General features: G+C 45.0%; 1 protein-coding gene across 1 annotated transcript in view; it reads right to left on the reverse strand.

The window, feature by feature from the left end:
• LOC308308887 (sortilin) overlaps positions 1 to 22921 on the reverse strand; it is a gene marked incomplete at its 5' end in the record, with an annotated part of 39606 nt that extends 16685 nt beyond the window's left edge. The window contains 10 exons of the mRNA XM_080754343.1: positions 1873 to 1933; positions 2778 to 2861; positions 11939 to 12075; positions 14429 to 14475; positions 15362 to 15435; positions 15916 to 16083; positions 19234 to 19333; positions 20800 to 20876; positions 22322 to 22384; positions 22646 to 22921. Of these exons, the coding sequence (XP_080610469.1) occupies positions 1873 to 1933; positions 2778 to 2861; positions 11939 to 12075; positions 14429 to 14475; positions 15362 to 15435; positions 15916 to 16083; positions 19234 to 19333; positions 20800 to 20876; positions 22322 to 22384; positions 22646 to 22921 (1087 nt within the window). The remainder of the gene's footprint in view (positions 1 to 1872; positions 1934 to 2777; positions 2862 to 11938; positions 12076 to 14428; positions 14476 to 15361; positions 15436 to 15915; positions 16084 to 19233; positions 19334 to 20799; positions 20877 to 22321; positions 22385 to 22645) is intronic.
• Positions 22922 to 23246: the final 325 nt, after the last annotated feature.

A 23246-nucleotide genomic window follows, 5' to 3' on the forward strand; every position in this document is an offset into this window, starting at 1 on the left:
ACACAGTACTATGCAGTAGATATGTAAATAAAAATAAAAATGAGAGAACAAAAAAAAAGGAAAACAGTAATTCAAAACAAACAGTAAGTATATACAAAGAAGGGGCAGGGGAGGGTAGGGTTGGGCTAGGTTAGTTTTTTTGTACCAGTTGCGAACGGCTGCTGCCTGTAAGTGGTTTTTCAGGGCAATTTTAAAGGATGCTAGTGATCCACACTCCTTTATGGCCTTCGGTAAAGCTTTCCACATTTTGGTGGTATAGCAGAAAAAAGAGTTTGACCCTTTGTTGGTTTTGACTCTGGGTTGAAAGTGATCTGTGGCGCTGCCTCTGGTGTTGTAATTATGGACATCCTTAATGTTTATAAAGTATTTTGACAGGTACTTGGGTATCATAGTGGTGTAGTGTACATCTTGTACACCAGGCCCATTGCAAGTTGCTGTACTCTGTCATCTACTCTGAGCCACCCCACTCTTAACTGGTGAGTAGCGGTGAGGTGAGTCTGATAGGGAAGGTTAAGCAGGACCCTAATTAGTTTATTTTGGGCTGTTTGGAGTTTAGTTTTTAGGGCTTGTGGGGCGTCACGATACCATACTTGGACTCCGTAGTCAAAGAGGGGCTGGATTATTGCACCAGCTATGGTCTTCAGTGTGTTGAAATTGACCATTGGGGCGATCCTCTGTAGGAAACGAGTTCGTTGGTTGATTTTATTTATTACTTTAGAAGTCATCTTTTCGCTGGAAAGATTAGCTTCAAGGATACATCTTAAGTAAGAGATTTCGTTTTTTCGTGTTATGACCATGTCACCCACTTTGATTGTGAAGTTATCGACTTTTTTGAGGTTATGATTTGATCCAAAGAGGATGGACTCAGTTTTTCCCAGGTGAATTGATAATTTGTTGTCGTTAAGCCATGTGCAGATCTTACTTAGTTCAGAGTTAAGTGACTTTTCAACCTGCAAGTGGTCCTTGCCCGAGACTAGGAGAGCCGAGTCATCCGCGAACAGGAACAGGTTGCAGTCACAAGCAGATGCCATGTCGTTCACGTATATTAGGAACAACAGAGGTCCCAGTATGCTACCTTGAGGAACACCACAGCTTACTGGGAGGGGGACAGGGTACCGTTAATCTCCACCACCTGTTCCCTCCCCACCAGGTAAGATTGCATCCAACTCACTGCTGCGCTGTCAAGACCGATGGCTTTTAGTTTCTCAATCAGAATAGAATGATTTACGGTGTCAAATGCCTTCTGGAGGTCCATCATGACCATGCCGCTATATTTGCCGTCATCCGCTTTGCGTTTGATTTGGTCAGTCAAATAAAGACTGTGTAATGCCCAAACCACACCTATGCATAATGTAACAGGTAGCGCAGCTGTTTTAGGGATAAGGCAGGTGTCCCACAATAGCAACTTTTGCACAGCCTTTTGAACACCCCTTGCGCAAAATGCCTAAATCCCCAAACTGCAGCTATAGAAAACACAATACAAGAATAGGGCCCTTAGAGCAGGGGTCTTCAACAGGGGGTCCGGGACCCCTAGGGGGTCCTCAGAGTTACTACAGGGGGTCCTCCAAATCTTCCAATCCTGTTTATATTAAGAACCCTAGTGTCCATATTCTGAGAACTGTAGCCAAAAATAGCAGATCTACAAGCTCACAACGCCTCGCGCTGCGAGGCATTGTGACTTGTGAGCTTGTAGATCGGCAATTTTCGGCAAAGAGGTTTGGTGTAGAGGGGAAAAAGAGCAGACTAAGTACATAGTAAAAGGTAAATTTTTGTGTGTGTGTGTGTGTGTGTGTGTGTGCGTGCGTGCGTGCGTGCGTGCGTGCGTGCGTGCGTGTGTGTGTGTGTGTGCGTGTGTGTGTGCATGTGCACTACCTCCTGGGTTGTCTACATGCATGAAGATCATATCCTCGTCTCCATCCAGAACAGAGTAGAACTGCAAGAGAACACACACACACACACACACAAAGATGTGTGTGAAAATGTGGAATTATAGCAGACAACCTTGTCGCAAGCTGCTTCATTGCCAAGAACCTTGTCTAATCATCGTGAGAGAGTGCGTGTTTCTGTTCTGTCAGCAGCTGTATACGTGTGTGTGTGTGTGTGTGTGTGTGTGTGTGTGTGTGTGTGTGTGTGTGTGTGTGTGTGTGCGCGTGCGACTGTGTGTGTGTGTGTGTGTGTGTGTGTGTGTGTGTGTGTGTGTGTGTGTGTGTGTGTGTGTGTGTGTGTGTGTGCGTGGGTGATGTTGAAAAAGGAACAGAGTTTGTGTATGTGTGATTTCTTGGTGTGTCCCAACTACTGCAATCCACAACAACACATTTACCACACGGCGTGGCTGCATGAGTCAAACTAAAAGCTGTCAGTACAAAGACTAAATGGCTATGTGTGAGCCCCTTTCTATTTACAGTCAAGACTCAAGATTGTCTTATTTGTCATGTTAGTTAGTAGTTTAATTTTATTGTCCACAATGTGGTTCTATATCATTTGTCATCTGCTAGCAGCTTCAGAAAAAAATAGGGGAAAAACACAGTTATGTTTCTCCTAGCTAAAGAGAGCAAAAATTCGTAAAAGAATAAAATAAGTAGTGCCAAAAATAGCAGATGTACAAAAGTACTGTCAATCTAAATAAATAAACTCTCTCTCTCTCTCTCTCTCTCTCTCTCTCTTTCTATCTCTCTCTCTCTCTCTCTCTCTCTCTCTCTCTCTCTCTCTCTCTCTCTCTCTCTCTCTCCTCTCTCTCTCTCTCTCTCTCTCTCTCTCTCTCTCTCTCTCTCTCTCACCTGTTCAGTGGAGGCGGAGGGCAGCTGTGCTCTGTTGAAGGTGTTGCCCTGGTCAGATGAAACATATATAGCCCGAGGAGATCGCTGAGGGAAAGATTATAAAAACATAATCAAATTATGAAAATTAATAAAACGAATCATTTCATGAATATGATCTTATTCTTATAATCTTATTTTATTTAAATATATTATGTGCCTCTGTGAGGGGGTGGAAGTAGCGTTATCCTTTTTATTTTTTATTTTCTTTAATAATTGTTTGTTTTTACAATTATTTCTTTTTGTTTGAGCATGTTTTGTATAATTTCTCTAATATGTTTCGTTGTGATAATGCTATATTGCTGTCTCCCTCTAACAACCTCCTCTCTTTCCATGTGTGAGTCTGACTGCGAACTGATAGGATAACTAGACGCCGGTGCTGGCCAATGTATGGGGGACTGACGTCATGACCAGCCAATGGGCGGCTGGCAGAGTGGGAGGCGGCCCTTTAAGAGGAACGCCAGGCTCAGTCTAGGTTGACAAGCAAGGGGCGCAGACGTGTGTGTGGAGCAGGCTGAGGGAAGTGACTCAGGTGGCCGGCTGTGATGAGCAGAGAGACAGGCACAGGCCGAGCCAGGCAGTAACTGAACTGAACCTTATTGAACTAAAGTGCTAGGACCGAGTAGCGCTTTACCTTACAAACCCAGCGGATTCCAGACGGTGATCCGGGTGTCAGCGGTACCAGGCAGGGTCCGGCCATCCAGAGACGAGCGAGAGGGTCCTGACGAGCCGAACCGGCTACCCGGCTAACGAGAGGGGTCGTTGTGACTACTGTGGTGTCGTGTGAACTATTCGCAGCGGCAGGTCACAAGCCTGCCTGCGTGTGAGTATCCAATCCTGTACACCACTGTTACTAAAGTCACTGGCCTAGAGTTGAGCTGTATAGTCGTCACGACAAGGATACTGGCGTATTCTTTGTATTCACAGAACGGTGGACTAAAGACGTAGATGACCAAAGATGAGCTGTGTGCCGCTGTGTGTGCCATCCCACCTGCTGTAGAAGTCACTATTCCCACCTGCTGAAACGATACTCTGCCTATTATTTCATATCTGCTTAGTTATATAACATTTATTCGTCCTTAAATCTGCGCTCCTTGCATTATAATTAATTATCGTAATTATTATACTATTACGATTTGAGGCCTTAACGAGCCGGTACCCTAAACTAAGTGCACTTTAATTGTCACCAAGAACGTTACGATAAGAGAAAGAAGGGGGGTTTGAATCAATGTTTTATTGTTGACAGTGCTCTTATTTTTAGTTTTTTAGTTAGTTGGCGCCGTAGGATTTTAGGGTTCCCTTTTATTTTATTATTGTGTTTTTGGCGTGATAGAGGCCGCTGTAACCTAGTAATAAAGATTGTTATACTTTTCTAAACTGTCGTCCTGGTCATTCTCTCCTCATGATTTATATTGCTCTGGTGTTCCGTAAACGAACTTGTGTGTCCCTAAAGGTTGTGCCTTTTGTGCACTTATTTTCCTCTTTAAACGAGGTGGCGTTGTCGGAAACTTATAATTATACAATCTGCTAATGATAATACTTAATAATATACAACCAACCAAAAAGGTGTATTTACAATTATTTATTGGCAAATTCAGTAACAAGGTAATGACAAAGGTACCAGTTTAAACACTGGCGGTTAATGTGAGTAAATTGGCGTCGTCGGCAGGATCGGACACAGAGCAATATAGAGGAGAGAGTGAATAAGTGTGTAATTGTGAACTTGTTAATATGATGATGATGCCGGTGTATCCGGGCACCGTGGCTGCCCACGTTTGGAGGTACAGAGGGTGAACTTAAGTACAGGGAATGGAAAGTACAGATTAAAGGGCTATTGGGGACGCAAGATGTTAATGAGGCTAAAAAGGTTGCCATTCTATTACAAACCTTGACTGATGAAGCTAGACGGCAAGTTAATGTGTTGGATGAGGGGGATCGAGATACTGTGGCCAAAATCTTTGCTCATCTAGATAACGTGTACAAGGAAACAATCCCTGTTGCAAAGGTACGCTCACAATTTTATAGTTGCGCACAGCGCCCTGGAGAGAGTGTCAGTGCCTTTATTCTGAGACTTAGAGAATTATTTTGTGGGCTGCGGCGTTATGATGCGACTACAGCCCCCTCCGAGGCCGTCTTGAAAGACCAGTTTCTTATGGGGTTAACTGAGGGCCCACTTGGTCAAGCACTGAGAATATATGCTCGACGCCACCCTGACGAAGACTTCGCCGCGCTGCGACAGGAGGCCTTGACGTTGGACACGGAACATGGAGGTACGCCAGCTACTGAAATCGCTTGTCATGCTATTAACCCCGTAACTGTCCCTGTGCCACCACAGACCTCTGCGTGGAGAGATGAGCTGAAGCGAGAAATAATGGAGGATGTCAAGACGCAGTTGCACGGTATGACGAAAGAGTTGATGAGTGAACTCCGACCGCTCATCCAGGCTGCCGCTCCTGCTGTGCGTCCCCAACCACCGCCGTCTGAGGCGTCCTATGTGCCACCTGCGCGCCGGTACGCGCCACCTCAGAGATATGAATGGGATGGGGAGGGGAGGCCCATATGCCGTCAATGCAAACGGTCAGGACATATAGCTAGATGGTGCACTACTAATCAGCCGTCGTTAAACTAAATCGTCCTGTTGCCGAGGTCCAGGCAACAGGAGTCCCCTTATCTGTGACACATACTCGGGCCAATGATGCATTTATCGGGCAATGCCCCATGATTAAAGTAAAGATGGGAGGCGTTCACTTAAAAGGGTTGCTTGATACGGGGTCCCAAGTCACTTTAATGCAACAGAGCTTATTTGAAGAACACTTCTCTCAAACTGATTTAGGTGCAGGGCCACTTGTGTTTAAATTAAGAGCAGCAAATGGCCTTGACATACCGTACACTAGTTATGCGGTATTTGATTTGGAGCTAGAGGGAGTGCAAGTCCCAGGGCGAGGGGTCGTAATTGTTAAAGATGAACACTGTACGCAGCCCTTGATTATTGGCATGAACGTAGTGAGTGCATGCTGGCGTACACTGTTTAAATGGCCTGGGAGGGTTGCGTTTCCCCCGCGTCAAGCGAACGCGTTGTGGCGAGACGCATTCGCTGCCTGTAAAAGAGTTGAGGCTGTGACTAATGATGACGGGTCTTTGGGTTATGTGTGGCCCGTCAGTCGCCAAAGGATTCGGGTCCCCGCCCGCAGTGAAATGGTTGTATGGGGACGCACACGTCGGGGACCGGGAGGAACTGACTTTGAGGCTCTGGTCGAGGCGCTACCAGACATGAAGGAATTGGGGTTGGCGCGCGCCTTGGTTACGGTACGGGGCGGGCGGGTCCCTATTCGTCTCTGTAACCCCTTTCCTTATAGCCTGACGGTGAGGCGCTATCAGAAGTTGGGGAAACTGTACCCTGTGCATGATGCTGATGTTCGGGGAAGTCAAGATCTGAGCCTGTCCATGTCCGCTGATGGCCTGGTGGATGTTGCCCTGGTGAGCGCTGCGGAAGACGGACCCGTGCGCACCCTATCCCAAGAACTCGGTGGGCTGGCTGATCGCACTGACCTGCCCGAGGGAGAGAAAGAGGGACTGCAGTCCATGTTGCTGAGATGGGAAAAGGTGTTTGCTGTACACGATGAAGATTTCGGGCGGACGGACGCCGTGCAACACCAAATCCACACAGCGGGCGCCGCACCCATTCGTGAGCGACACAGGCCACTGCCGCCCTCCATGTACAAAGAAATGAAGGCCTTGTTAGGTGACATGTTGGCGAAAGGAGTCATCGCGGAGAGCTGTAGTCCGTGGGCCGCACCGATTGTGCTGGTTAAGAAGAAGGACGGCAGCTGGAGGTTCTGCGTGGACTACCGTAAGTTGAATGCAGTTACCCATAAAGACGCGTTCCCTTTACCTCGTATTGAAGAAACATTGACCAGTTTGACTAAAGCACAGTGGTTCTCGACTCTTGATTTGGCCAGTGGGTATTGGCAAGTAGGCATGGATCCACGTGATCAAGAAAAGACTGCCTTTACGACCCCACTGGGTCTGTTTGAATTCAAACGAATGCCCTTCGGGCTGTGTAATGCGCCTGCTACGTTCCAGAGACTCATGCAGCACTGTTTAAGTGGACAAGTAGCTGAGTCTTTATTAGTTTATTTGGACGATATTATTATCTACTCCCCTGACTTCTGTTCTCATCTACAGCAGCTGGATCGGGTGTTCCAGCGACTATGGAAGCACGGACTGAAACTGCGCCTTGATAAATGTAAACTGTTACAACGTGAAGTGCAGTTCTTGGGGCATGTGGTGGACCGGGAGGGAGTGCGCCCCGACCCAGACAAGTTAGTGGCGGTGCGAGGGTGGCCAATTCCAACTACGGTGCGGGAGGTTCGTGCATTTCTGGGTCTTGCAGGCTATTACCGCCGTTTTGTAGAATCATTCGCTGCTATAGCCCGTCCACTGAATAATCTCTTAATTGGGGTCCCCGTTGATAACAAGTCCTCACAGAAACCGATTATATGGACGGCAGAATGTCAAGCTGCTTTCGATGCGCTAAAAGGTGCCCTCACCCAAGCTCCGGTGTTGGCCTATGCTGACTATGAGGAACCTTTTGTGGTATATACGGATGCGAGCAACCGGGGGTTGGGTGCAGTGCTAGCCCAAATCCAAGATGGGAAGGAACGAGTTATCGCGTATGCGAGTCGTAGTTTGCACCCAACAGAACAAAATGATGCTAATTATAGTTCCTTTAAATTAGAGTTATTGGCCCTTAAATGGGCTGTAACCGAGAAATTTAAAGATTATTTGGCTGGGGCGCGGTTCACTGTATTTACCGATAATAACCCGGTGGCGCACCTCCAGACAGCTCGCTTGGGCGCTATCGAACAACGCTGGGCGGCCCAATTGGCTTCTTTTACGTTTGAGATTAAGTACCGGCCAGGCAAGAACAATGCTAATGCTGACGCCCTATCTAGATTTCCTGTAGACACCGGGGCGGTCGCGACGGTGGAACTAACGCCCGCAGCAGGAAATGCTGGCTGGGCTGGTGCTGAGTGGCTGCGAGCACAGAAGGATGATGAGGCTATCCAGGTGGTGACGCGGTGTGTGGAGAGGGGCATCCACCCTACGTTGACAGAGAAGAGGAGCTGGACGAAAGAGGCGGCCCAGCTGTTGCGCCAATGGACGAAACTGCGGGTGGAGGGGGGGATATTGTACCGTAATATGACTGACCCTTACACCCAGGAAGAATATTTACAAGTTGTCTGTCCAGGTTCCAGGAGGAAGGAGGTGTGGAGAGAGATGCATGTGGCTGCGGCACATGCGGGGGTGGACCGGACGCTGGTGCAGCTCCGGCGGCGTTTCTACTGGCAAGGCATGGAGGGGGAGGTACGTCGTTTCCATGAGGGCTGTGTAAACTGTAGCTTACAAAAAACTAGGGTCGAGCCTAGAGCCCCTTTACAACCTTTCGAAGTCTCGTACCCCTTAGAAGTGGTGGCTATTGATTTCCTTACCCTGGGTCGACCTGCCGACACCTGTCAAAATATCCTTGTAGCCACAGATCTATTTACTAAATATAGCTGGGCCATACCCACACGTGATCAAACTGCTCAGACCACTGTTCGGGTGTTATGGACCCATATTATACAGCCGTACGGTTGCCCCGCCCGTTTTCATTCGGACAGAGGCGCTAACTTCGAGTCTGCGCTCATGCAACAGTTATGTAATAATTATGGTATTACTAAGAGCCGTACTACGCCGTATTATCCAGCCGGAAATGGTGGCGTGGAACGCTGTAATCAAACGGTACTTAATTTACTACGCTCGTTGGACACTGATAAGCATGGCCGATGGCCTGAGCATCTGCCTGAGTTGATTCATGCGTATAATAACACTCCTCACAGCGCCACTGGCTATGCCCCGGCGTTTCTAATGTTTGGCCGCCATCTGCGGCGCCCTGTAGACGTGGAACTGGGAGTACAGCCTAGGCAGGACAGATTTGGGGTGGGGGACTGGGTTCAGCATCACCAACGGCGGTTGAATGATGCGTATCGCACCGCAGGGCAAAGGATGGAAAGGATGGCAGAACAGCGCAAGCGCATGTATGACAAGAGGGCGGGTATCCCACCGTTGGTATCCGGAGAGCGAGTGTGGGTGAGAAATCGGAACAGACAGGGGCACGGGAAGTTGGCTTCTTGGTGGGACCCAGAACCCTTTGTTGTACTAGAAACAGTGGGCGAAGCTGGGCTAGTTTATAGGATTCGACCAGAAAAGGGTGGGCGAGATCGAACGGTGCACCGTAATGCCTTGAAAGTCTGTGTAGCGCCTCCAGAGGTGCCCCAGTGTCCCGAACCGACACCCCAGCAGCCAGTCGTGGGGCCGGTGTGGCAGCAGTGTTATGGTTTTTTCCCCGTAGCTCAACGACGTTCAGGGCGGGCTAATTTTGGGCAGCCGCCCGTACGCTACAGCCCTGGTTGAGTTGGTCGCAGGGACTGCTAATGATTTAGTAGGGGGGAGTGTGAGGGGGTGGAAGTAGCGTTATCCTTTTTATTTTTTATTTTCTTTAATAATTGTTTGTTTTTACAATTATTTCTTTTTGTTTGAGCATGTTTTGTATAATTTCTCTAATATGTTTCGTTGTGATAATGCTATATTGCTGTCTCCCTCTAACAACCTCCTCTCTTTCCATGTGTGAGTCTGACTGCGAACTGATAGGATAACTAGACGCCGGTGCTGGCCAATGTATGGGGGACTGACGTCATGACCAGCCAATGGGCGGCTGGCAGAGTGGGAGGCGGCCCTTTAAGAGGAACGCCAGGCTCAGTCTAGGTTGACAAGCAAGGGGCGCAGACGTGTGTGTGGAGCAGGCTGAGGGAAGTGACTCAGGTGGCCGGCTGTGATGAGCAGAGAGACAGGCACAGGCCGAGCCAGGCAGTAACTGAACTGAACCTTATTGAACTAAAGTGCTAGGACCGAGTAGCGCTTTACCTTACAAACCCAGCGGATTCCAGACGGTGATCCGGGTGTCAGCGGTACCAGGCAGGGTCCGGCCATCCAGAGACGAGCGAGAGGGTCCTGACGAGCCGAACCGGCTACCCGGCTAACGAGAGGGGTCGTTGTGACTACTGTGGTGTCGTGTGAACTATTCGCAGCGGCAGGTCACAAGCCTGCCTGCGTGTGAGTATCCAATCCTGTACACCACTGTTACTAAAGTCACTGGCCTAGAGTTGAGCTGTATAGTCGTCACGACAAGGATACTGGCGTATTCTTTGTATTCACAGAACGGTGGACTAAAGACGTAGATGACCAAAGATGAGCTGTGTGCCGCTGTGTGTGCCATCCCACCTGCTGTAGAAGTCACTATTCCCACCTGCTGAAACGATACTCTGCCTATTATTTCATATCTGCTTAGTTATATAACATTTATTCGTCCTTAAATCTGCGCTCCTTGCATTATAATTAATTATCGTAATTATTATACTATTACGATTTGAGGCCTTAACGAGCCGGTACCCTAAACTAAGTGCACTTTAATTGTCACCAAGAACGTTACGATAAGAGAAAGAAGGGGGGTTTGAATCAATGTTTTATTGTTGACAGTGCTCTTATTTTTAGTTTTTTAGTTAGTTGGCGCCGTAGGATTTTAGGGTTCCCTTTTATTTTATTATTGTGTTTTTGGCGTGATAGAGGCCGCTGTAACCTAGTAATAAAGATTGTTATACTTTTCTAAACTGTCGTCCTGGTCATTCTCTCCTCATGATTTATATTGCTCTGGTGTTCCGTAAACGAACTTGTGTGTCCCTAAAGGTTGTGCCTTTTGTGCACTTATTTTCCTCTTTAAACGAGGTGGCGTTGTCGGAAACTTATAATTATACAATCTGCTAATGATAATACTTAATAATATACAACCAACCAAAAAGGTGTATTTACAATTATTTATTGGCAAATTCAGTAACAAGGTAATGACAAAGGTACCAGTTTAAACACTGGCGGTTAATGTGAGTTGGGCCACCCTTACACCTCCTATGGGGAGAGCATTCTATAACAGTGTGGTTCCAAAACCTTTTAGCTCTGCTTTCCTGTCACGTGACATCTACTCAAGACACAAAAAATGAAAGACAGGCTATCTCTGCTTTAGATTTATCTACATGAACTAGGTAGGTAGCCTTTTTAGGAGACAGGACGCAGATTCTTTGGCACCATGGTCAATTAAGTAAATAGGCTATTGGACCCAATCATCACAAGCCACACTTCCCAAGAGTTTCACACTAAAATGGCTTTTTTTCAGAGAGGCAAATCAGGAGAAAATCGACTTTATTAACAACCTTTCTCTGTCCCCGCATGCAACACACCCTCGCGGGATCTAGCACCAGTAAACATAGGACGTTCGCGAGATCTGCCGTCAGAGCAGGAGACCATTTTCTTTTTAGGATTCGTGTACCATTTCGCCTCTAGTGGCTCCAGTTGGGATGGTCTATCTATACTATAATTTTGCGAATGTCTGAGTGAGTGAGTGAGTGAGTGAGTGTCTGTCTGTCTGTCTGTCTGTCTGTCTGTCTGTCTGAAACAGCGTTTCTCCTCAGTGGCTGGAGCAATTGATCTGAAATCGCATCACCATTAGCATATGAACACACCTAACATAACTGTGAAGCCCGTTTGTCACTTTCACAAATCATATACTGTATATTAGCATTTTTATGGTGTATCTACTATCTATTCTGCATCTAGCATGAGGCACATCTATTCTGCATCTAGCATGAGGCAACATGTTTAACCAGCTCTCTCTGTGTGTGTGTGTGTGTGTGTGTGTGTGTGTGTGTGTGTGTGTGTGTGTGTGTGTGTGTGTGTGTGTGTGTGTGTGTGTGCAGGCAGGCGGGTGTGTGCGCAGGCGGGTGGGCGGGTGGGCGGGCGGGCTGGGGGGGGGGGGGGGGGGGGGGGGGGTAGCCATTAAACAAAACGGGTATTTCTTACATTGATGCTCCTACATATTATCATGCAAGCACCAGTTAAAGTTACTTTCCATCCCTCATATACTGTATGCACAGTGCACATCCCATAACCCACACACTGCACATCATTTTGGAGCTCATATCTTTGAACGGGTAAGGGCTAGTCTTTCCAAATCAACCATCTTTGCATCTACTCACAAGTTCCTCCATGACGGAGGTGAAGAGGAAGCCTCCGATGTATCCGAAGGAGAAGATGTTCTCATCGACGGTGGTGAAGGTCTTCCCCAGGTCGTCTGTCCTCATCAACAGCAACTCTCCTCTCCGGTCTGCTTCCACTGTGTGTCCATGTGACCCACATTACAGTCAAAGAGATGAAATTAAATCTTTTTTTGTGCAAAGCTCTCAACAGTACCAGCCCCACACTACATGACATCATATATACTTCACAGAATCAAAGGTCTTATGCTCATGATTCGCCAGAATCCTGGATGGCTTGATTCTAGGCTTTAAATGATCGATATCAATATTTTTGTAAATCTCTATGGGAAAAATTAAAGGCAGATTTTTTTTAGGCACCAGAAAACCTAGCTCTGGTCCAGAGTGTCGGCAAATTAATAGAATGCGATTTCTCAGCCCCTACGAGCGCTCAACTTGAGTTCACTACTCACCAAACCAAAGGTAGTTTTGCGTTGTCGAAGGTCTATTCTCCGTGGTGGTGAACCCCTCAGCACCCCACCCACTCTGTAAAATACATTTTTTTGTCATGAAATAAAACGCATCCAACTCGACCGCCGCTTATTTCCGGGTTGTGAACTAGGCTGTGAACAGTTGTGTCTGCGGTGGCTGCTGGGTGGCTCGAGGTGGGAGCATTTTATTTCATGACAAAAATAATGTATCTTACAGATTGGGTGGGGTGGTGAGGGGTTCACCACCGTGGAGAACAGACTTTCAACAACGCAAAACTACCGTTGGTTTGGTGAGTATTGAAGTAGTTTTGTTTATTTTTACTCAAGTTGAGCGCTCGTAGGGTCTGAGAAATCGCGGTCTATTCATTTGCCGACGGGTCTGTCAGAGCGTCAGTGGAGCTGACACTCTAGACCAGAGCTACAGAAAACCATGACCACTGCTATGCCCTATACACCTTATACTATATACTTTTTTCTTCAAGGTTCAAGATTCAAGATTAATTTATTTGGTCCCGAGGGACATTTGTCTTGGCCATGCAGGCTGCTACATAACATACAACAGGACAAGACAGACCGAAAGAAAGCAAATTACAACGAATAGTGCACAACACACAGTGCTGACATACAGGTCAAGTGCATACATTACATTACATTAGCGGCCTGAGTTTAGCAGAGTAATGGATATGGGAATGAATGAGTATTTGTATCTGTTCAGATGTCTTTTCTTTTTTTTAACTGGGACTCTAATCTCTATAACGTCTACCAGAGGGTAGCAGTTCGTATTCTGAATGGAGGACATGAGAGGGGTCTTCTTCTTCTTCTTTGGGTTTTATTGCAGGTTGCAACCGATCGCTTTAACACTACTGTACCGGAGTATGTAGTATGACCCCCTGCACTACTTTATTTCATAAAGTAATACACTATATTATTGCGACCGTAGGTCGCAGTTTAGTATCAAAACCTCCACCGGCCGTCCGTCGGTCGGTCGGTCGGTCACACGTCACACCTTTGCCCTGCTCATATCTCCGCATCAGTATGACATCACACCACATGTGTACACAAACCTTTGTGTACGTTGCTGTGGCAACAGTCTGTTGTTGCTGGTCTGTTAGTGTACGTTAGCAACCACCTTAGCAACCATGGTTTTACCCTAGCAACCAACTGTTTACCCTAGCAACCAACTGTTTACCATAGCAACCATGTTCTTTTACCCTAGCAACCAACTGTTTACCATAGCAACCATTTTTTTTACCCTAGCAACCAACTGTTTACCATGGCAACCATGTTTTTTTTTTACCTTAGCAACCAACTGTTTACCATAGCAACCATGTTTTTTACCCTACATCCCTCCATATATGGAGATAACCGACGAATCTCACTAAGTCTGACCTCACAAGCCCCATATTTGGACACGAACAACATATAACTCCATATATAGAGACATAGCTGCTGACATCAGTATGACATCACACTGCTGACATCAGTATGACATCACGCCGTACACAAATGACCCTTATATAAGACCGGCATTATCTACCGACAGATTGTCGATTAGGGAGTCTTACTGGTGATAGTACTATTCCTGTTAATAATAGTACCTGCACCCTAGATCATATGATAAACCCCTATCTCCTTCAAGTACTCCACCACTGCTCTCCTGTTGTTCTCAGTTACACTCAGGACCGTAATGAAAACAAGCTGTGACCTTTTTTGCGTTATAAATCCTTTTGATTATGGTGGGTCAGATGTATTGTATATTACATTTGACACATGTTTTATTTCATGATCAATAAAGATCATCAAAGCAATGTGCTTCAATAGCCGAAGTATAGGCATGAATTCAAATAATTGTAGTGGAGTAAAAAAAGTACAATATTTGCCTCTGAGATGTAGTGGGGAAGTAAAAGTATTTATATATTGGAAATAATCCAGTAAAGTGAATTTTTTCTCAAAATCTACTTAGTTACTTTGCATTTGCATACATATTAATGTCATACTGTACCTGTTCCTATGGGACTGTAGCTGAAGAACAGAGTAATTCCAGATCCCCTATAGCAGAAAAAAAGGACAGGGCTCCAAATCATTTCACACACAACATTATATGTATTATACCATGGCATGATATATTTTATTGTAAGATATGGTACCGTATTATACCATGTTGTCAAAACAGATCACCAAATGAGCTGTATATCTCTGCTCCTAACTCCAAAATGTAAATTTTCGGGAAAACGAGCTCAAGTGGAGTTAGGAGGTTTTGATCGAAGGGCTTTTTACTACTTTTCATTGGTTCAATATTATTTTATCCAACACACAGACGTAAAGGGTGTTCAATAGCACATATTTATGAAAAAAAGACAGGGCCAATTGTGTGGAGTTATAGCTGGTTTGGCAGAAAGTGTGGAGTTAGGAGGTTTTGTCCCAAGCACTTTGTACTATACTTTCCATTGGTTCAATATTATTTTAACCAACACTCAGCTGTAAAGGGTGTTCAATAGCCCTGATTAATGCCAAAAAAATCTAAAACCTCAAAAATGGAGTTAAGAAGTTTTGGCAGTGATGATATTATACAGCTTTGCGTCATTCCATCTTCAGTTAAATGTAAAATATAACGTTGGTAAGTAATTTGGTCAAATGACGTATTTCTTTATTAGGTAGCCATGAAAAACAGCGAGCGATTATTATATAATAATGATTTCAGCGAGGGTTGGGCTTGTCAAACACACTCGCTTTGCTTCCCTGGCACCATACCATGATGTGTATGTGCGTGCGTGCATGCATGTGTGCATTATCTGTGTGTGTGTGTGTGTGTGTGTGTGTGTGTGTGTGTGTGTGTGTGTGCGTGCGTGTGTGCGCGTGCATGTACTGTACTGTATGTGTGCGTGCGTGCGTGTGTGTGTGTGTGTGTGTATGTATGGGTGTGTTTCATTCTCACCACATGTAAGAATGTGCTCCATCGTGGACTTTTGTCCACTCTGCCCCAAAGTCCACCGACAGCCACAGACCTCCCTGCAATTCAGAGGAACACACTGAGGAATGTTTATTTTACAACTCAAAGGTGTGTGTGTGTGTGTGTGTGTGTGTGTGTATAAAGACTATGACATCTAGCACAATGAAAATATATTTTTTTAAGCCATACAGTTTGGACGACAGTGTCATGGCGAAATTAGCCGTTCTAAAAGTTCATAGCGTGTTCATATCACGTTGAAATCGCGACTCACTGTGAGTTTGTGGATCAGCTATTGTTGAAAATTGTTGAAAATCGTTGAAAATATTCACCTACAAATTATGGTCATTCACCAGCAGGAAATTAATTTATATCAATATGTTCGGAAATTTATATGGGAAAAATGTATGTGCTTTCTATCTTCGGAGCCACAAATTGGCCGCCTCTGCTATGCTCTGTAGGGTTTAAGTGGTTGAAGCCAGAACACATAGGCAGGACAGAAGACGTTGAGGCAGGGAAGAGATGGACGAAGAGACACTCACATCGATACTGATGACCACCAGGTAGTTGGGGTTGAGGAAGTGGAAGGTGATTGGCTGAGCCAGGTGGAAGGGCAGCTGGACGTGGTTAAAAGTGATGCCGGCGTCGGTGGAGGTGAAAATGACCCCGCCGGGGTTGTTGACCACCGGCGTGTCTGCCGTCAAAATCACCTGTCAAACGTCAACAGAGTTAATGAATGAATGGATGAGTATTGACGAGAGTATGACATAGATCCAGTGGTGGGGAAAGTACTCTTTTTTTAGAGAGGCGGTGCCATAGTTTTATTCTTTTTCTGGTTTTCGTGTGTCTAGGAAGTTGACAGTACTTCATTAGACCCCCTGGTGTGGTTCTTATGAGCAATTATGTATTCCCTTTGTATTTGGGGTTTCTTCCTGGAGGCTGACACCTTGTGGGTCGAAAGTGACCATCCAAAAACAGTGATTGTGAAAAACACTGTGGGTGTGGCTAACTTCAGCTGGGTCACCACCCACCATGACAACCAGACATACTTAATGAACTGGTGGGTGTGGCCACATAAAAACCTAATTTTAACTCTTCCTTCTAGTATAATCATAATACCTGATATTCATGTTTTAGGGGGGAGAAAAAATCATGGCACTGCATCTTTAAATTAAAAGTATCACTACTGCAATCAATGTAGAAACACTGTTAGTAAAAGTCAGGAACTCAAAATGAACTTAAGTAAAAGTAAAAATTAAGTATTGGTATCAAAATGTACTTAAAGAACCAAAAGCAGAAAGTATTTAGCAGAATGCAGAATTTCTGTTTTCAAACGATTTTATCATGTTTATGTCAGAGCTGGTATGTGGACTTCACGTTGGATATTCAATTACAATACCGGCGGTTCTCAAACTTTTTTAATGTCAAGGACCACCATACTGGGTTCATTTGGTTCCATTTGTAAACAATTCAATTCAATTCAATTAAAAAATCCTGTACTCTCAGTATGTATCAAAAATCTAAAATAAATTATATTTTCAGCCATGCCTTACCCCTTATCCCTAAACTTCTTTGCATTCTTTTACTATGTTGATAAATAATTTAACTAGGTGATCTACATCGACATGTGAGCTTGTTGATTAGCTATTTTAAGTATTTTAAAATGTTTTTCAAAACAGTAAAAAAGGCAAAGACGTTTAGCGACCAGGCGAGGAGCAAGGTCGCGCTGAAACATCAGAGCTTCATAATACGGCACAGTTAAGAAGCAGAAGTTAAACTATTAATCTGGCTGGTCGAGTCATCATTGTCAGAACAGGTCAGCTATATCTGGAGTCTGTGAGGTCAGAATCTGTGTAGAGGTATCGGCCAGCTCCATATCTGGTATCCGCTGATATGTTTGTGTGTCAGGAGGGAGTATGCGTGTTCTCTGGAGATTCTATGTATTGAGTTACTGTCTGTTGAACAAACTGTGAAACCAAATATCCCTCTGCAACAATAAAGGCCAATCTAATCCTATATAATCAGGCCATTGGCATACATTTAACAAAACAATGAAAAACACCAAAAACACAAAGTGGCAAACACAACAACCGTCATTTCTCAGTTGCAAGTGGACGTTAAGCCCAGGCCACACACCAATGTTTCACAACATGCGACATGCACCAACATTATGGACCAGGGGGGCTTTTTGAAGCAAAGTTTGCTTAAGACATTCAAGCGCATGCTGTAATAAGCTTGAGTTGAGTTGAACGTTTTCAGAAACGGCATGTATTAAGTAAATGAATCGTTATTGTAAACAATAAACCAGTGAAAGATTAGGATATATATATATATATATATATATTCTTTTTTTAAATCAATTGAAACATTGACACATTTCCGTTACAGTTGGTCTGTGAATATTTTCTATATGTAGTGTGCGTGCGTGCATGCATGCATGTGTGTGGATGTGAGTGTGCGTGTGTGTTTCACACATTAACCACAGTGCTGTGAGAAAACAGCAGTGTCTCAACACTTAGCTTGTGAGGCAACATCCCCTGAGAGCAAAAAGCATGGCCGCTGACATACCGTACAATTCTGCAGGAGCACTTCAAACGAGTTGGGCAACATCCCTCTCCTTGCAAATACAACTTTTGAGAACCACTATACTACTGGACTCCTAATAACGCCATAGTATACGTAAGTGTCATACACATTCTGAAGAAAACCTGGAGACTTGAGATTCACTTGAACATAATCTTACAATAAATGCGAGAAGTCTCTGCGTGTATGTGTGTGTGCGTGTATGTATGTACTGTATGTATGTAATCCGCGTCTCTCGAGAACCGTTCGTCCCACCGGCTTCAGATTCGGCGCGAAACGTTCAGAATCACCACATGCGGAGCTGATTGTTGACATCAGGCTGTTTCGGAGGAATGAGTCAACAAAAAATTCCATGGTTACGTATTGAATGTCATCAGTATGGCGTAACTGAACGGGTATGATGGGTATTGCCTAACAACCGGAGGGGCATCATTCCCCACGGGTGGCAAAGCAAGCAGGCTGCGTATACTGCTCAAGATGAAGACAGACAGATACAGAGATATCCATATATGGGCATAAAATCGACGCAGACAGAAATATATCTCCATATATGGGCATAAATGGACACAGGCAAACAGATAAATGGGGTTTGCGTTAAAGGGTGGGGCATTCATTCCCTATTTACATCGTTCCCGAGTAGGCCGGTCCCCGACTAGACGATTGGCCGCCCGAAGGGCAGAGATCTCCATATTGGGCATAAAAGGGACACAGACAGACAGATACTAGATCTCCATGTATGGGCATAAAATGGACGCAGACATACAGATATCTCCATACATGGGCATGATATCTCCATATATGGGCATAAATGGACACAGGCAAACAGATGGTCAAAACGGGTCCTATGACAACAGTTGTAATGGGGTTTGCATTAAAGGGTGGGGCATTCATTCCCTACAGTATTTACATCGTTCCCGAGTAGGCCGGCACCCGACTATACGCTTGGCCGCCCAAAGGGCAGAGATCTCCATATATGGGCATAAAAGGGACACAGACAAACAGATACAGAGATCTCCATATATGGGCATAACATGGACGCAGACAGACAGATATCTCCATATATGGACACAGGCAAACAGATGGTCAAAACAGGTCGTTTGACAACAGGTATAATGGGGTTTGCATTAAAGGGTGGGGCATTCATTCCCTATTTACATCGTTCCTGAGTTGGCCAGGTTGCCGTCTAGACGCTTCTAGTGTGTACAAAAAGAATACAATTTTCCACGGACACACTTGTCCGTGTGCAGACATATTGATGATCCCTGCTTGGAACTCACGTGCAGGCTCCCTGGTCCGTCACTGACTCCGTACTCCTTCCTTATGAATGTGTTGTTGATCCGATCCGAGATGTCATGAAACGACTTGCCGTAGTCGGTGCTGATGGTAGTGAACACACACGCGCACACACACACACACACACACACACACACACACGCACACACACACGCACGCACGCACGCACGCACGCACGCACGTACAGTCAGTACGACGTACACAGTCAGTAACACACATCCAGTTCATGAACCTACGGATACATACATAGATAGCGTAGTTGACAATCCCCTCAAGCACAGATATACTGTTGGATACTACATCAGCAATCTTTAAACCAGTAAGACTCCCTAATCGGGAGATAAGCGACCGTCAGGTTGGTCGCATACACACCTTTAGAAGGCAATCGTAGCCAATCAGGAGGAGGGAATATGGGAAATGGGACAGATCCATGTTGATGACATGACTTTAGAGATACTGTGTACCGCTTTGCATGATTTCTGGGCAAAGGTCGCAATTAACCAGTTCCATAGCAATGTTTATCAGTGATAAATTGTACTGTCCTGGATTCAATGTATCTGATGTATAGGATTAGGAACATAACTGCAACTATCGAATGTTTTCTTAGCGATGATTCTATCGATTACTGTTTTCTTTCTTTTTATTACCATATTGTAATTTATCAATAAATGAATTAAAAACATAAGCGTTCTCTTATACTAAAATAGTTGAAACAAAGTGCTCACAAAGTGTCACGAGATGACACGTTGTGAGCATGTACTGTAGATCAGCCATTTTAACTACTTTTAAAAGATATTTTATATAATGACATGTCCAAAATAAGGATTGACTATTAATCGATTATTTGATTGAATTATCAAGTTATTTTCGTTTTAAATAATCGGTTGATTTGATTAACTGTAGAACATGGGTCTTCAAAAGGGGGCCCGGGACCCCTAAGGTGTCCTCAGAGTTACTACAGCGGATCCTCCAAATCTTAGTTTTTTTCTTTTTCACCTTTTTTTATATTAACCAATTGAACCCTAGTGTCCATATTCTGAGAACTTTAGGCAAAAATAGCTGATCTACAAGCTCACAACACCTCGCAGCGCGAGGCGTTGTGAGCTTGTAGATCGGCGATTTTCTGCAAAGATGTTTGGTGTAGAGGCGAAAAAGAGCAGACTATAAGTACAGAGTCTGCTCCCTGGAGAAGAACAACAGAGCAGGAGATGAAAGGGCAAGGACTGTCATGGCAACAGCTGGAGCGGAGGGCACAAGACCGAAGGGGATGGAGGCGTTTCCTTCGATGGCCTATGTTCCTAAGGGACTTTAAAGGCCTAAGTAAGTAAGTACAGAGTGAAAGGTCAAGTCTATTAAGTTCAAGTAGTTAAATATCTGAAAACACACATTGACATGAATCCAAAATACACTGATGATTCTGCTGTCAAACAATGAAACTATGGATTCTATCTCTATGAACAGGTTGTGGGGGTCCCTGCTTCATCTCCCTCTCGACTAAGGGGTCCTTGGCCTGAAAAGGTTGAAGACCCCTGATGTAGAACATAGCCTACCTTCTGTACAGACGAGAAGACCCTCCGTCCAGGAAGGAATCCATAGGAGCACTTATTGTTGACAGCACCAGGATGACCTGCAGGAGGTCGGGAGGACGTTCTGGTTAAAACGTGTTGTTCTCTAAACATTTTCCTGTCAAGGACCCTGAAAACGTCTAGGAATTTGGCCCGTGGACCCCCCTCCCGTAAGAGATACTGTATGTGTAACAAATAGACGATCTACAAGCTCGCGACACATTGTGAGCTTGTAGATCGACTATTTTTTAATAGCCAAAGTATAAAATAGCTGAAAATTGTTTAAATGATTTTGAGGACTCAAGGACCTCTGGGGGTCCCCGGACCCCACTTTGAGAACCGGGTTAGAACATCTATGAGGTACATTTTGACGGTGATGGAGGGTTTCAGTTTAACACGTTGTTTTGCATAACATGAGGAGACCGAATGTAAAATCTTTATCTGCTCACAATACGCACTCACATCTGTCAGAAAACTACAAATGGAGATAGATTTTAAAAAATGCGGTCGAATGCAGCGTTGCGTTTTTTGGGGCATGTTTCATAGTTGCTTATTTGGACTTGCTTCACAATTTTTACATCATTTTAACAAGTGGTTGTCAAAATGTTTTCATGCATGTCATGGACCCCCAAATGAATAATATGCATTTGTCCCTAACCCCCATCTGAAAATGTTTTGTTGAGCCCTGTCGCAGATTTTGTTTAAAAAATCTTCCAAATATTCCACATTTCTATTCAAGCAGATAAAAACAGATCAACAAACTCACAACACGTTGCATCACGACACATTGTGAGCTTGTAGATCGGCTAGTTTCAATGTAAGTGCTCATAATGGCCTAGTTGCTTCTTTTTTTGGGCTTGTTTTTCTAGACCTGGTTGCTTATTTCTCTCACTAAATCCCCAGTTGTACTGTTCCCTGAACCTACCCGAACTTCACAAACCCCTGTTTTGAGCATGTCTTTAGTGGTTTATGTCAGTGGTTCTCAAAGTGGGGTCCGGGGACCCCCAGGGGTCCTTCAGCGGGTCCCCAGCTAAATTAGTTATATATAGCATCAAAATCAGTCTAACAACGTTGAACCTATAAATATGAACACAATATTTTAAAATAAATCATGAAAATGCATTTTAACAAAACAAATCTTAAATCGTACACACATCTCTGTAACAAATATTTTCAGACGGGAGTCTATGGCCAAATACACAACCATTTTTGGAACATGTCATTTCTCTCTCTCTCTCTCTCTCTCTCTCTCTCTCTCTCTCCTCTTTCAAGGAGGAAGTTCTCTGTGCCTAAACATGTTAGAATCTGATGTATCTTCCAAAATGAGAAGTTCCATTGAGCTACAGATCATCATCTGATATATATCTTAGTCTACTCTTATATATTTGTGGGTACATGCATGGCTTCATGGAGAAATGAGGGGGGATTAAAGAACAACAGATTAATTTTGTTATCATGATGACTATGAGCATATTGTATAATATACTGTATACGTAGGTCTACTCACCCCTGTACCATCGCCCACCCAGGTCAGTGTAAAGCTGGAACCATCATCTCCATTAAACCCAGTCTGGGGAGGGAGAGAGAGAGAGAGAGAGAGAGAGAGAGAGAGAGAGAGAGAGAGAGAGAGAGAGAGTAAATAATATTTTCTTTACCGTTAACATGAAAAAAAGAAAGAAAAAACAAGCTCTTTAGTCCATCAGCATCAAGGCATTTCTAATTTAGCCGATCTTTACGCATACATCATTTGACCATTAGACGCACGCACCAAAACTTTTGGACACATTTTGGGCAAAGATCATACTGCCGTATAGCTGTAGCTCTGCCTCACCTCGTGCGTGTTGTCGTCCAGGACCCTGTGCTCGGCGGGGGTCAGGGGTATGCGACAGGAGGTGAAGGCTGGGCCGTGAGGGACCCTGGTGCCCGCGGCGTCCCTCTTGGGGCGCGCGGAGGAGCGCGCCCTGCTCTCACCATCCTGCCGAGTCCGGTGGAAAGTCACGCTTCTCCGGTTTCGGTGCTGCTGCTGCTGCTGCTGCTGCTGCTGAGCTCCCGCACCCACAAAAAGAAGGCACACTCCTCCCAGAAGAACCACAAGTCTCCTCCACATCGTGTCGGTAATCGTATGGTTCGGGTGCGTGCGTCCCCAAAAAGTGCGGATGGTGAGTTAAGGTGTTGTCTGTCTGAAGTCACAAGACTCACAACTAAAGTGGCTCACTTGAGACCGAGAGGCAGGGGGAGGGACGGCTTTGATGGGTCATTAACATAAAAAGTGCTGTGCATAAGCCTACATACAGGGCAGTTATATCTCCACCCGCATGCAGGTGATCTGATTCACTGATAGATTATCTCTGTAGGCCTATTATTAAGCTATACACAGCAGATTTCAACATAAAAGACCGTTAAAGGTCTTATGTTCCTTTTAGGCAGGGTGT

The sequence above is a fragment of the Nannobrachium achirus genome, assembly GCF_963921795.1.
Source record: "Nannobrachium achirus genome assembly, chromosome: 23".
In the NCBI taxonomy this organism is placed as follows: Eukaryota; Metazoa; Chordata; class Actinopteri; order Myctophiformes; family Myctophidae; genus Nannobrachium; species Nannobrachium achirus.